Source organism: Lipotes vexillifer, unplaced genomic scaffold, assembly GCF_000442215.2.
Source record: "Lipotes vexillifer unplaced genomic scaffold, Lipotes_vexillifer_v1.1 scaffold111, whole genome shotgun sequence".
Taxonomy (NCBI): Eukaryota; Metazoa; Chordata; class Mammalia; order Artiodactyla; family Lipotidae; genus Lipotes; species Lipotes vexillifer.
In genome coordinates, this window is record NW_006778270.1 from 1,907,787 (window position 1) to 1,922,363 (window position 14,577).

Below are 14,577 nucleotides of genomic sequence, written 5' to 3' on the forward strand. Positions count from 1 at the left end.
AAGAGCGGGGAAAGCATGGGTGTCAGAAAGTTCTGCTTCCTAGCAGAATGATGCTAGTTACTCAACCTCCCTGACATTCCATTTTTTCATCTGTGAAATGGGGAGAATAATACCCATCTTGCGGAATAATCACAAAATTACCCGTTGCGTATGCAAAGAATCCAGCAGTGTGCCATATAGCAGGTGGTTAATAATTAATAATAATGATAGCTGCTCCTCTTTATTATTTTTGTCATGGAACACAAATGGAAATTGCTATCATTATGCTATTCATGACCCTTCTGGCATGAGGTCTTCTAACGTAAATTTGGACTTGATTTTAGCAAAGCTAGATCCCCACTTTTATGCCTTTGCCAGACTTTGGAAGGAGCCTGAAAAGTCCCCTTCCTGTCCTTTAATCCCATAATGCCTACCAGCAGAGCAACCCCATCACGAGGGTGGTATGCCTACGGTCTGGCTAGAGTCAGGGGACCAGTGGGGTGACCTTTCTAGGGGACCCATGGTGCAGAGGGCAGGCGCGCCCCCAGTGCCCACAGCTTGGAGCCTCAGAGCCCTGCTAAGTCGCAGAAATTCTTTCTGCCCCAGGGGTGAGGTAGTCATGGCAAGGCTGGGCTGCACCATCCCCTAGAGGGGGTTGAAGAGGGCAGAGCCCACGGAAGGAGGAGGGGGGAGGGGTGGCGGGCCGGCAGCTGCTTGAAATTGATTGCTCTTGTAGTTTAGTTTATACCATGGGCCCTCTCCGCGCTGCCCGGGTGGCGACCTTTAGATAATAAAGGGAATTCTGGGAGATTTCTGACAGGCCCGTGACATATGGGGCAGGTCTGCAGGGTCAGGCGGTGTATCTCCCTGCTCCCGGCCCCAGGGTAATGAATCTTGTTTTGACTTGGCCAAGCCAACCCAGCCAGCACCCCAGAAAGGAGCCCAGCCCCTCCCCTCTGCAACCCTTCAAATAAGCGCCTGTCTTTGGAACCCTTCATAATTCAGGGAGACAACTCTAAACTTTTATAGCCTGTGAGAGGAGACGACAAACACTGGATGTTTTGCTAAGGCCCTGGGAGAGCTGGTGTGGTTTCCAGGGCTTGAGCAGAGCCCACTGGGAGACCTGGGGGAAAAAAAGCCACCAGAAAACCCTCCCTGATGTGAAGAGGCAGTGGTCCCTGGACAGGCCAGAGAAGGAGCTGGGGTGGGAATGGAGGGCGATGACTCCCTGGGAGTCACAGAATATCCCCTATGTCCTTGGAGTCTGGCAGGTGACACATGGACTCTTCTGGGCAGCAGGAGGAGGGGGCAGGGAGGCAAAATGGATAGGAACTCTCTGCAGGCCAAGCACGAGAGGTGAGAGGCTGGCAAAACCCAGTTCTAGTCCCACCGGGGCCAGAGCTGGGAGAGACGGAACAAGTGCATTCTCGGGGCCACTGTGTTTAGCCGGGTGAAAGGGGAAGCGTGTTTTGCTGCCTTCGGTTCTCACAGAGATGTTGAGAGATCTACGTCTCGAAGTGTGTTGGCCCTGTGATGGCTTCTACCCAACCCCTCGTCACAAACACCCGTTTCTTTCAAGGAACAATTCCCAAGCCAAGATGGTGGAATGCATCACTCCTCCCAGCTACATTAGTTTGCCAGGGCTGCTGTCACTAAGTACCACCAACTGGGTGGCTTAAACACCAGGAGTTAATTGCCTCACAGTCTGGAGGCCGGAAGTCCAGGTGTGGTTCGTTCTCATGGTTGTGAGGGAAGGGTCTGTCCCAGGCCTCTCTCCTTGGCTTGCAGATGGCCGTCTTCTCCTTGTGTCTCTTCACATGTCTTCCCTCCATGCCTATCTGTCTCTGTGTCCAAATGTCCCCTTTTTATAAAGACACTGGTACATTTGGATTAGGGCCCATCCTAATTATCTCATATTAATTTAATTACCTCTATAAAGATCCTGTCTCCAAATACAGCCATGCTCTGAGGTTGCGGGGCTTAAGGCTTCAACATATGAATTTGGAGGGTGCATGAGAGCAGGGGTGCCTTGCCCACCGTGCCGTCTGAGACGCAGAGACCCCATCTCTGTCATGCACTCACGTGGGATGCAAGGGCCTTGCTTCCACCGTCTGCCTGAGCAGAAAGCCACACACAGTGGCTCGGTCAGCAGCCCTCTCACCACCCGGAATATGGGTTCTTCCCTTACTGCTGATCAATGTTAGGGCCTCCCCAAATTTCCTTCACTTAGTCCTTGGTTATTGGAGATCGGATCTGATTTATCCACCTGTGGGAAAAAAAAATTGCATGGAAGGACAAGCAGGGGATCTCCCTTCTCATGGTGAGGGAAGTGACTGTGTAGATGTTGTTACCAAAGTTGCCTGGACATACCACGGGGGGATGCGGGAGGGGTGGGGAGCATTGTATCGTCTATTGCACTTTCTCAGGAAAGATGCCAAGAGGCCATGTGGGCAGAGGCCCATTTTCCTCCTCTGTCGCCCCTCACTTCCCTTCTCTCTCGCTCTGGGGCGAGGTGTAGCCACTTAGCTTCACATAACAGCACGGAGTCTGGGGGAAAAAAATGACATTCGATTAATGAAACAAACGCAGCTGGTATAGCAGTGACATCTAAATTGTTCCTTTGGTCCCGTTATTTTCTGTAGGAAATTCTCCCTCTGCCCACCCCCCCTCCCTTTTTCCCTTTAAATCGCGTGCATAAAATACGCTAATAACAATCTTGGTGTCTGTGCCTGAGTGACAGCTGAAATAAGAAAAAGACTAATCGTACCTCCTGCAGCCCTGTCACATGGAGATTAAATGAGTCTCTCTCCCACCCCCTCCCGCCCCACCACCACCTCTCTCTCCCAATCTCTCCCCTCTCTCTGGTCTCTTCTCAGTGAGCATCATGGGCATTTGAATAATATATTATAGACGCCATCAGGGTGACAGTGGGGGAAAAAATCAGCTCAAACCCATGATTACTCCTTCCATCTAATAATTATTTAAATACCAGATAACTCCTTTCACTCTAATTGAGGCCTTCCAGCTGTCGGTGTTACCCGCGGCCTCTGCGCTTGCCCTGGCATTCACCTTGAGCTACCCAACGTGCCTGGACTACCTCTGAGGTCGCTGTTCGACAGAGTGACACTTGGAATGTTTGCATGTACAACCCCAAAGATGACACTGGAATGGGTCCTTCAAGACCGTTCCATCCACAGGGGATGAGCCTGGAGCCCCAGCCTTGTGCATTTAGACATTTTTCCTCATAGACTTTAATTCATAGAAATCCTATACCAAAGGCAGCCTCCTTGGGTCACTGGGACCAATCCCCTGCCTCTCAGTAAACATATTCCTCAACAGCTGTCAGGAAAATTCAATGTCAGAAAATTCCATAATCTCCTTGGCAGGATGCCCCAGGGATCCTCTCTAGATAGGATGTCCCCCTGGATATCTCACTCTAGTCCCTTCGGCTGCATTTCTAAGTCTTTGAGAAAAAGAAGCTGCCTGTGCTTGGATAACATCTGACCTGTCTATGGGGTTGTCTGCAACCCAGAGACATATGGTACAGGACATCTTAGCCCCCAAGTCACAGTATAGGTGCCATTCTTGTGTGTGACAACTGCCTGGACCTGCCTGGCCTGGAGGAGGTCATCCCCTCAACACAGAAGGGAGCCATTCTGGTGTCCCTTTCACTCCCCTGCCCCTTAATCTGCTCATCCTTGAGTCTGCCCTGCACACCACCTCCCTGTCCAGGCCCAGTGCCAGGCTCACTTCTGCCCATCAGGGGGCCGCCACGATCAAAAGGCACCTTCTTTCCCCAAAACAGGGCAGCCTCGAGGCAGAACATAACTGACTCCCTGGACTCTTTCGCCTACAGCAGAGGAAGCAATGGACCTTTGGTCACAAGGTCTAGGTTCTGATGGAAGCCTGTCCCCTGAGTCATGTTGGGTCACCTTGGACAATCTGTTTCCTTTCCATGGACCTCAGTTCCTTCATTTAAAAAAAAAGAAGTGGGCTGGAGTAATTTTGCAGTCTGCTTCAGCGCTGGCCTTGAATTCCTGCTTTAAAGGTGCCACTAATTAGAAGGGAGAGCTGGGGAAGAAGATGGACCTTTCCCTGTCCTGGGAGAGGGAAGAGGTTGGGGTGAAGCCCAGGAACAGGTGCTAACTCCTCTGACTTCACAGCCCTCATTTTTTGTTTGTTTGTTTTATTGGAGTATAGTTGATTTACAGTATTGTGTTAATTTCAGGTGTACGGCAAAGAGATTCAGTTATATATATATATATATATATATATATATATATATATATATATATATATATATATATATATATATATATATATATATATATATATATATATATATATATATATATATATATATATATATATATATATATATATATATATATATATATATATATATATATATATATATATATATATATATATATATATATATATATATATATATATATATATATATATATATATATATATATATATATATATATATATATATATATATATATATATATATATATATATATATATATATATATATATATATATATATATATATATATATATATATATATATATATATATATATATATATATATATATATATATATATATATATATATATATATATATATATATATATATATATATATATATATATATATATATATATATATATATATATATATATATATATATATATATATATATATATATATATATATATATATATATATATATATATATATATATATATATATATATATATATATACTTTTTCAGATTCCTTTCCATTATAGGTTATTACAAGATATTGAATATTGTTCCCTGTGTTTAACAGTGAATCCTATTTTATACATATTAGTACTGTGTATCTGTTAATCCCACACTCCTCATTTGCCCTTCTTCCCCTCCCTTTTCCCTTTAGTAAAACCATAAATATGTTTTCTGTGTCTGTTTTGTATATGGATTGATTTATTTTTTAGATTCCACAGGTAAGTGATATCATGTACTATTTGTCTTTCTCTGTCTGACTTACTTCACTTAGTGTGATATTCCCTAGGTCCACCCACATTGCTGCAAGTGGCAATATTTCATTCTTCTTTATGGCTGAGTAATATTCCATTGTATACATATACCACATCTTCTTTATCCATTCATCTGTTGTTGGAGACTTGGGTTGCTTCCATATCTTGGCTATTGTAAATAGTACACAGCCCTCATTCTCATACTTACCATATGGATCCTGGCTATGTGAACCACCTAGTAGGTGCGGTTGTATTAATAGGCATATTTTACTGTTATTGAAACTGTCAAGGCATATTTTACTGTTATTTATGAAAACTGTCACAGTCAAGATGGTGCTAGTGATGACAGTGCAGGTGGTGGTGATAATGATGGTGACAGTGATGATAGAATGATGGAGGAAACTGATGATGGAAGAGCTACAGGTGGGTCCAAGAGTGGGAGCTCTACCATCATGAACTTTTACTCAGTTTAGCAAAATTGTATCCTGATCCTGACTCCTCTTCCTACCTCCTCCTCCTTCCTTTTGCATTAAGGGAGGCCAAGTAAGCATAGAGGCATATTCCCCCAGATCTCCTAGAAACGGCCACAGAGCGGGTCACAGGAAGGAAAGACTCCTGCACTGAGCTGAGCTGGAAATGCCTAATTGTCGTTTCTTCCCTCCTCTGCCCCTGATGCCTGCAGCAGCTGATCAGGAAGGTATTAGATGCCTTCACTAGCTGTCACCAACACCTGCCTCCTGAATCCTGATCGGGGAGATGGTGTCACCAGGCCCTCCACATAAAATATTTAGTGACACCTGCTTCCCAAAGAGGAAAGTGTGGCCTCTCCTTGGCATCAGGAATGCTTTGCATGCTTCGCTGATAGGGCGAGCATCCCGGGGCAGCACGTCCTGGTTTGAGACTTGGGGTGGGGGAGAGGGAAACTGGTAGGAGGACAGCCACTTGGCAAGTCTGGCTCTTGAGAATGCATGTGACACAGTGAGTTCATGAACTAGATGGAGAGAGGAGAAGGGACAGGAAGGAGGCATCGTTGAGAAAACCCCTGAGGTTGACACTAGCAGAAAACTGGGGTTAGGAGGAAATGTTAGGTCTACAAAATCATAGGCATGTGTTCACTGGCTTCTACCAAAGTCATTCTAAGACCGACCATGGAAGGGATGGAGATCAAGAGCTGGGAATATTGAGAAATAAACGATTACTAATAAAGGCTAATGTATCTTGAACACTTATAACAGGCCAGGCATTGTTCTAAGTGCTTTATATGTATTAAAGGACTTCATCATAATAATCCTATGAGGTAGATGCTAGTGCTAATCTCATTATATATAAATAGTGAGAAAGCATCAGAGAATGGCTAAGTACCCTGAGCAAGTTTACACAGCTATTATTGCCTCTGAATCCAAGCATCTAAGTTCAGAGCTCATGAGTCTAACCATTACACCACATTGCCTCTCGTCAGAGGTACAGAGGTGGGTGCCCTTCCCCCTTACTCTAAATTCAGACAGGAGGCTTGATCCTTGCCAGCTGGGCCCTGCTTTGGAAGAGCTACCTGATAGCATCAGCCTTGGCATGGAAAGACAGGGGCTCTCAACTTGCTGTTGAAGTCAGTTGTCTTTGTGAATTCCAAGGTGGAATGCAAGCCTCCCCTGCCACCCCTGCACTGCAAGAGACCACGTCTCCTTTTGATCCTGATGCACTAGTGCCTACTGCTCCCAAGTGGGTGATCTTTGAGTGCCACGGAATGAATCTGCGTGGCCGGTCACCAGGAGCAGTCTGTCCCAAGGTAGATGCTGATTGAGGGGTGAGAGGAAAACAGCCCAATTATTGTTCTGTTGACAACTCTGAACTTAACCAGCCTTACCCAGTAGGACAAATGAACCTCAGCTGCCATTGCAGTCACAGACTCTAGAAGCTGAAGCAGGCAGGTCTCAAGGTATCATTTTGTCTGAATGAAGGAATCTTAAGAACTGGTTAATTCTAGCATCCTTTATTTTAAGATCAAGAAATAGGCTCAGGTTGATACTAGACCCGTCTAAAGCTATACAACTCATGGGTGACACAGGCAGGATTTGAATCCGGGGCTCCCCGAGTCCCTCACTCTTCCTCCTGCCCCATGACTCCATGCCTTGTAGCCACCAGGCCAATTTTGCCATTCATACTTCAATTCTCAGGATCCTGTACCTCCGCCGGGCTCCCTGCAGGCTGCGGAGAGGCTGTGTTGGGACTTGTGCAGTAGTGTGCTAGAGACGATCACCTTGGATCTATCCCCCTTCCTCTGACTCATGCTTCCTAGTCTGTGCCCCTTCACTGGGCCAGGGAGGGGATCAAAGGTCTGCCCACAGTGTTCATTCCCATGGCAAGGAAGAATACGAGCAAAAAGAGAAGTCAGGAGGTCTGGCGGGATTCCTGAAGTGCAGTCTCCTGGGGAGGCTTCAGTGATAATAATAACTCCGTAAGTTAAGCATTCACTGAGTGCCAGCTCCCATGCTAAGAGGTTTCCCCGCGTTATCTCATTTACTCTGATGACAACTCGAGGGGCTGGTGCTGTAATTATCCCATCCTACCAGAAAAGGGGGATGAGACGGGACTTGCCCAAGGTCCCAAATTTCTTCCCCAATTCTGCCTAACAACAAAAGCCACTCACTGTTTATTCAAACTGTGTCTCTGGAGGATATCGGGCAGGGAGGTGAGATAGTTGATCTTAACCTCACAATCATGTCCTCTGGTGTCACCTCTTCTACTGGGACCTTTTCCCTCCAGCCATGGGCTAAGCATGTATGTGCATGTACGTTCTGGGGGAGGTGGGGTGCACTGCCCACAAACTCGATGCCAGGGTGTCTCACAGAGCGCTGTCTAAAAGGCACAGCCCAAGCACATCAATGGTGATGATTAGAATCCTCACGGCTCCTCGGGGACACACAGCCCTCCACCTGTAGGCAAAGGAGCTCTCCTACCCAGAGACAGGGGCACGCACAGCCCGGCCTCCTGCCATTCCCTGTCCAGCTGGAGAATGTGAGGATTCTGTTATTTCCTTTCCACAGCTCCTCTTGAGGAATTCACGTCCTGCTACTGGCCCCAGGACATAGCTAAAAATAACCTCCAAACCGAAAGCTCTGTCTGTCGGGAGGCTTTGCCGGTGAGCACGTGGGGCCGGAAGGGCTGTGTCAGAGTCTCTGAGGTCAGCCTGGGCCTCATGCTGCTGTCGCCTCCCTCTTTCCAAGGAAGCCCGGGACCTGATGAGTCACACCAGAACAACACCCCGGTGAGACCCGGTTAGAGGGGAGCCGCCAGGTGGGGCCTCCCTCTGGCACCGTGGTGGCTGTCAGGCATGGGAGGCACAGTTGAGGAGGACGAGGGAGAGTTTCTAAAGATACAGAGCAAAAGCCATGTGGATCCTGCAGATGGCATCTGTTTTAGTTCCAACCCAGTCTAGCCAGGTTGGGGGCGAAGGGACACAGGACTCTCCTAAGCCGCCTTGGAGCACATTCTTAATCCTCTGCTTGAGTGTTTCCACTCCTGCTGCCTCATCGGCCAGAGTTCTGTCTGGACTTGTCTGAGGAAGTTGTCAGACACTCCATCCAGCTGGAGGAAAGATCTCTCTGCTAGACAGCCTGCTGCCGCCACTGCCACCGCTGTCCCTCCCTCTCCACGGAAGTCAGGAGCAGCGCTGGCAGAGTGATGGGACAGGCCCCACTCTCTACCCGCTGCCTAGCAGTCTAGAGAAGCTCTCGCAGGAACACCACCTTGCCCCTCTGGGCAGCTTCCTTGGAATAAGGAGGAAAAGCTGTGGAGCCTGGGGCTTGGGAGGGCAGAGAGGGAGGAAAGAAGTCGGGCCAGGGGACTGATGAGGCTGGGGCAGGCAGCCTGAAGTCAGCCACATGGAGCCTTAAATAATCACAGGGCCCCAGCAGTGGCTACAATGAGCCTGACCTTCAACTTGCCTCCCTTTGCTCCTCTCCACGTCTCCCAAACCCGGCACCCTTGCCTAAGTGGCTGAGACTGGCCTCAGCCAGCCAGTTCCCAGGAGTAAGGAGGCCAACTCCCCCTGTGCTCCACCTGCAGAGAAGCAGAAGTGGAAGCAATTTCCCCAGGACCTGGCACCCCACTTACTGGGGAGGCAGTGGCTGATGCCCTCCTGTCCCAAGGAGGAGGGGTGGGGGGTCGTCCGCCCTTCTCCCTGGGGCTCTGCAGGCTCCTGAACAGCACCTGTGGGGATCCCAGTCCCACCTCACACTCCGAACGAGTTTTAACCGCTAATGATCAGGGATTCTTCTTTCTAGAGAGGACGAGGCCAAGGGGCAGCGAGAGGCACTGTGATTCAGGATGACCAGCTCCCCTCCTTCCCTACAGGGGACAGAGCATGAAAGAGGAAGGAAGCCAGCAGTGTGAGGGGCTTGAAGTCTGAAATAAGAAGGAATTTTATTTGTGATATCAGACTCGGAATAGCTGCCTGGGAGAGCCTGGGAGAGGGCCTTGCTAACCAGCTTTCACAAGACAGGAGAGATTTCCACTGGACTGGGAGAGAACAGGAGGACAGACCCAGCGACTGGGTGGGGGAAGTCTGGCTTTAGTTCCGACACCAGGATCAACTGGCTGGGTGAACTCAGCCGTTTAACCTCTCTGAGAGATAAAAACGATATCTGAAGAGGACAGAAATAGAGATGCTTTGTAAAGTTATTTAAAAAAAAATGCATTTTACAGCGTAAAGGCTGGAGACCAAAATAGATAATAGGATTCTCTGCACATCCCAAAGAGGGAGAAAGTATGTTAAAAATAGAAAAACTGAAATACAGAAGAAAGAGCCTCACAGAGCTAGTCGGCACTGGGACCTGGGTCAAGCAGTCCTGTTCACTCCTCCAGGGATTTATTTTCCATCTGACCCCTCTGCCTTGTGTTTTGCAGAACCATGTAAGGGCCAAGCCAGGAAGGCGGAATACGCGAGCGCTCACAGGCTCTGTCTCCTGGTCCCCACCCGGCTCAGAATGGAACAGAGGAGGCTCTGGCCGCGGGCTGCAGAGGTGGACGGCTGGCCTGTGGTCCTGCTCTCTGCCGTCTGCGTGCTGCTGGCACCCCCGGCGGCCGGCGTGCCCCAGTTCAGCACCTTCCACTCCGAGAACCGGGACTGGACCTTCAACCATTTGACGGTGCACCGCGGAACGGGGGCAGTGTACGTGGGGGCCATCAACCGCGTGTACAAGCTGACAGGCAACCTGACCATCCAGGTGGCTCACAAGACGGGGCCGGAGGAGGACAACAAGTCCTGCTACCCGCCGCTCATCGTTCAGCCCTGCAGCGAGGTGCTCACGCTCACCAACAACGTCAACAAGCTGCTCATCATCGACTACTCCGAGAACCGGCTGCTGGCCTGCGGCAGCCTGTACCAAGGGGTCTGCAAGCTGCTGCGGCTGGACGACCTCTTCATCCTGGTGGAGCCGTCCCACAAGAAGGAGCACTACCTGTCCAGCGTCAACAAGACGGGGACGATGTACGGGGTGATCGTGCGCTCCGAGGGCGAGGACGGCAAGCTCTTCATCGGCACTGCTGTGGACGGCAAGCAGGACTATTTTCCCACCCTGTCCAGCCGCAAGCTGCCCCGCGACCCCGAGTCCTCCGCCATGCTCGACTACGAGCTCCACAGCGACTTCGTCTCCTCACTCATCAAGATCCCATCCGACACCCTGGCCCTGGTCGCCCACTTTGACATCTTCTATATCTACGGCTTCGCCAGCGGGGGCTTCGTCTACTTCCTCACCGTCCAGCCTGAGACCCCCGAGGGCGTGGCCATCAACTCGGCCGGAGACCTCTTTTACACCTCGCGCGTCGTGAGGCTCTGCAAGGACGACCCCAAGTTCCACTCCTACGTGTCCCTGCCCTTCGGCTGCACGCGGGCCGGCGTGGAATATCGCCTCCTGCAGGCTGCTTACCTCGCCAAGCCCGGGGACTCGCTGGCCCAGGCCTTCAACATCAGCGGCCAGGACGACGTGCTCTTCGCCATCTTCTCCAAAGGACAGAAGCAGTATCACCACCCGCCGGATGACTCCGCCCTCTGTGCCTTCCCCATCCGCGCCATCAACCTGCAGATCAAAGAGCGCTTGCAGTCCTGCTACCAGGGCGAGGGCAACCTGGAGCTCAACTGGCTGCTGGGGAAGGATGTGCAGTGCACCAAGGCGGTAAGGAGGGCCCACCTGCTCTACCCCTGATGCGGCATCTGGCATTGCACACCCCTTGGCACACCCTGCCCGCAGACCACCACGGCCTGAAGTGAGAGAGGTGCTCAGGCTCACATTACCAGGTGGTCCCCATAATACAGAGTCTGATGATACCAGACACTTGAGGCATGTTTCTTGATCCGCGGAGTCATTCCCAATGTATAATCAAGGGCCTCCACACCACCAGCCACTGTTGTAAGCACCACGGGCTTCAGAGGTGAACCATACAACACAGCTACTTGCCCTCATGGAGCTTTCATTAGTGAGGCAAGACAAATTAATTCATAAAATGTGTAGTCTCTCAAATGGTGACAACTGCTGTAGGGTAAATAGGGAAAAATAAAGCACAGAAGTGGGGTGAGGCAGTACCCACGACGATTGGTTCATTGAGAAAGCAGCATTTGAGCAAAGAATGAGGAAAGTAAGCTATGCAGATATCTGGGAAAGCATTCCAGAGAGAGAGAGGGAGGGAGTAGCTCTTGCAGCAAATGCAGGGCATGCCTGGAGTGTGTGAAGAGCGAGGAGGCCACTACAGCTGGACCCGAGCATGTGGCAGAAAGAGTGGTTGGAGATGAGCCAGTCAGAGGTAACAGGCACCAGATCCTGTACATACAGGGCCCTGTAGGCCACTGTACAGCCAAGTGAAGGGGTAAAGTAGTCATGTAGATATGTAAGCTGGAGGAGCGAGAAGGGGCTTGAGCTTGACTGATATTTTGAAAACTGGGGAAAAAGAATTGGGCAGAGGGGAAAAAGCAGAAGAAAGGGAGGGAGCTTGGGGTCCAGACCTGAGGATGGCAGAGACAAGAAAGTCAGTGGCAAGCACTGTCCTGTCAGAGGGTCGAGATGCTGCGGAAGGATGTGCAGTGCACCAAGGCGGTAAGGAGGGCCCATGGTTACCATGATCCACCCATTAGTCCGTCCATCCATCTACCCATCCCTCTATCCATCCATTCATCCCTCCCTCCAGCCATCCACTTAACAAGAAGGTATTGAAGATCTCCCAAGTACCCAGCTGGGGGTGCAAACATAAAAAGACATGATCACAACTTTCAGATATCTCATAATCTAATGGGAGAAAGAGTGAAAGAAAAAATAGCTGGCAGTGTAATATAGTACCTAAGAGTTTGGGATTCAGAGTTCAGATTCTATCTGTGCGACTTCCTGGCTTCAGGAGTAACAATATCTCTCCATTATCATCTGTGAAATGGGAATCATAATGCCTACCGCATGGGATGATCAGATACTATGTGGCAAGATTAACACCGTGCCTGGCGTGCTAAGTTGAGCATTATTAGTTAACTGTTATGCATGTGACAAGTGCTAAGATAGATTTCTGTGCAGAGTGCTGTGGACACTGGATCGGCAGCCTGGGGAACAATCTGAGACCAAGTGACCCGTACGGCTGCCTTCTGAGCACCCTAAATGGAGGGTGTCTGCTACTGGGACCAAAAACCTCTTCTTAAAGCAAAAAACAAATCACGCCTAGGGTATGCTTCTGTTCCTACCGTCAGTCGCTTGGTACAAGAGGATAGTAGTTAAGGCTATAGGCTTGGAATTCCAACAGATTTGTATTTAAAAATCAGTCCTACCATTTAAAACTGTGTGACTTTAGGCAAGTGATGTACCTGATCTGAGCTGTATTTTTTTCATTTTTAAAATAGAAATAATAGTAGTCTCTTTTTATGGTTATTATGAGGATCAAATGGAGCAAGTATGTATGAGCACAATACCTAGCCCATAATAAGCATGCAATAAATGACAGCTATAATTATTAATATTAATTATTAAAGAACAAGTTATTTGCTGTTATTTTACCTTTATAAAATGAGGAGGTTGAGCTAGATATTCTCCAAAGTTCTTTACAGTCCTGAAATTCTATAACCTATGGCCACAACCAATCAAGAGAAGTGGAGAGGAAATGCAAGGGTTAACTCCTTGCAGAGTCCAGCCTGGTTCCCACTGCCCAGAGCGGGGCCTTGTCAGAAGGAAACTGCTGATTCCTGCCTGCTGCTGAGCCAGAGGGAAGAGGAAGAGCCTACACCCTTGTGGGGCTCCATTGGCTTGCAGAGAGACAAGCCCGGGCTTGTAACCACAGAGCAGCAAAGGCACTGGGAGAGAGGTGACAGCAGGTGGGATCAGGACCTCAGAGAGAACAGCCCCTCACTCACCACCGCCTCCCTTCATCATCACTCTTCGGCTGCGGCCTTGATAGTGGAGGTGGAGGTGGGGCTGCAACAGGAGGAGCCCCTTAAAATCCTTATAATCTAAGGAGTCCCAGACCTGGGGACCCAGAGACATTTTGGTGGCCTCAGAGGGCGTTAAGGAGGAGTGAGGGTAGCTGACGTCCCGGGGCTTAATTTTAACGTGATCTCTGGACTAACATGGAGCTCTCAGGTGAAGGATTTGAGCTCTGTTACCAGAAGAGAAATGAGGAAGGGGAGTGTCACCCATTGAATAACAGCTATTGTCCTAAAGGCTGTGCTGGGCAATTTAAGGGTTATCTCACTTGATCCTCTATAAAGCAAGGATTATCATCCCCCATTTGACAGATGGAAAAACAAAGACTCACAAAAACTAAGTACTTTGGTTGCACCCATACAACCATAAATGACACAGCAGGGATTTGAATTCAGTTTAGCCCATATGACCTCTGAGTCCAAACTCTTTGCATTTAGCCATGCTGCTTCTAAGGAAAACCATACACCAGGCTCTCCCTTTCAGAGCAAAAGTAAAGGGGCAGCAGGTGTTTGGGAATATCTGACAATTTAGAGACGAGAGAAGGAAATGCCAGCCAATCCCAGGGGCTTAGGCTCAGAACAAACCATTTCCGTCACAGTCTGGCGATTCTAGAGTCAGGAGGGATGTAGAGAAATTCAAAATCACTGGCAAGTTTTTGGCTTCTGTCATCATTTCTCAGAAGCTGGCGTGGGTTATGCCTGAGGCCAGGCTCTGCAACCTTAGCGGTCCCTGGAGAGAGTGGGAAAGAAACTGAAGCCATGAAATCAAGAACTTTCAGAGCTGAAAGGCAGCTTGACGATTACCTGGTCTAATCCTTTCCCTTTACAGATGAGAGCATTCAGACTCAAAGTGGGTATGTGGTATATCAAGATAACATAGCTGGCTAGTGGTAGAGACAGGACTACAATCTAGATTTCCTGATTCTTTATCAGGACACTTGTGCCTCTGGTGTAGGGATGAGAAAGAGAAGTAGAAAATGTAAAAAGTGGTAGCTGATTCCTCTGACCTACCTTTCTAGGGAGCCTGAAATTTCCATCATTGGCTCCAGGGATGTGCTGGTGAATCTTAAATGGATGGCTATATGCAGGCAATGGTAGTAGTAGGGAAAGGGTTGGGGTGGG

At 48.9% G+C, this 14,577-nt stretch overlaps 1 protein-coding gene across 1 annotated transcript in view; it reads left to right on the plus strand.

The window, feature by feature from the left end:
* The window catches only part of PLXNA2 (plexin A2), a 221,551-nt gene that overhangs the window by 15,810 nt on the left and 191,164 nt on the right, over positions 1 to 14,577 (plus strand). The window contains exon 2 of the mRNA XM_007451568.1: positions 9,912 to 11,179. Within this exon, the coding sequence (XP_007451630.1) occupies positions 9,992 to 11,179 (1,188 nt within the window). The 5' untranslated portion in view covers positions 9,912 to 9,991. The remainder of the gene's footprint in view (positions 1 to 9,911; positions 11,180 to 14,577) is intronic.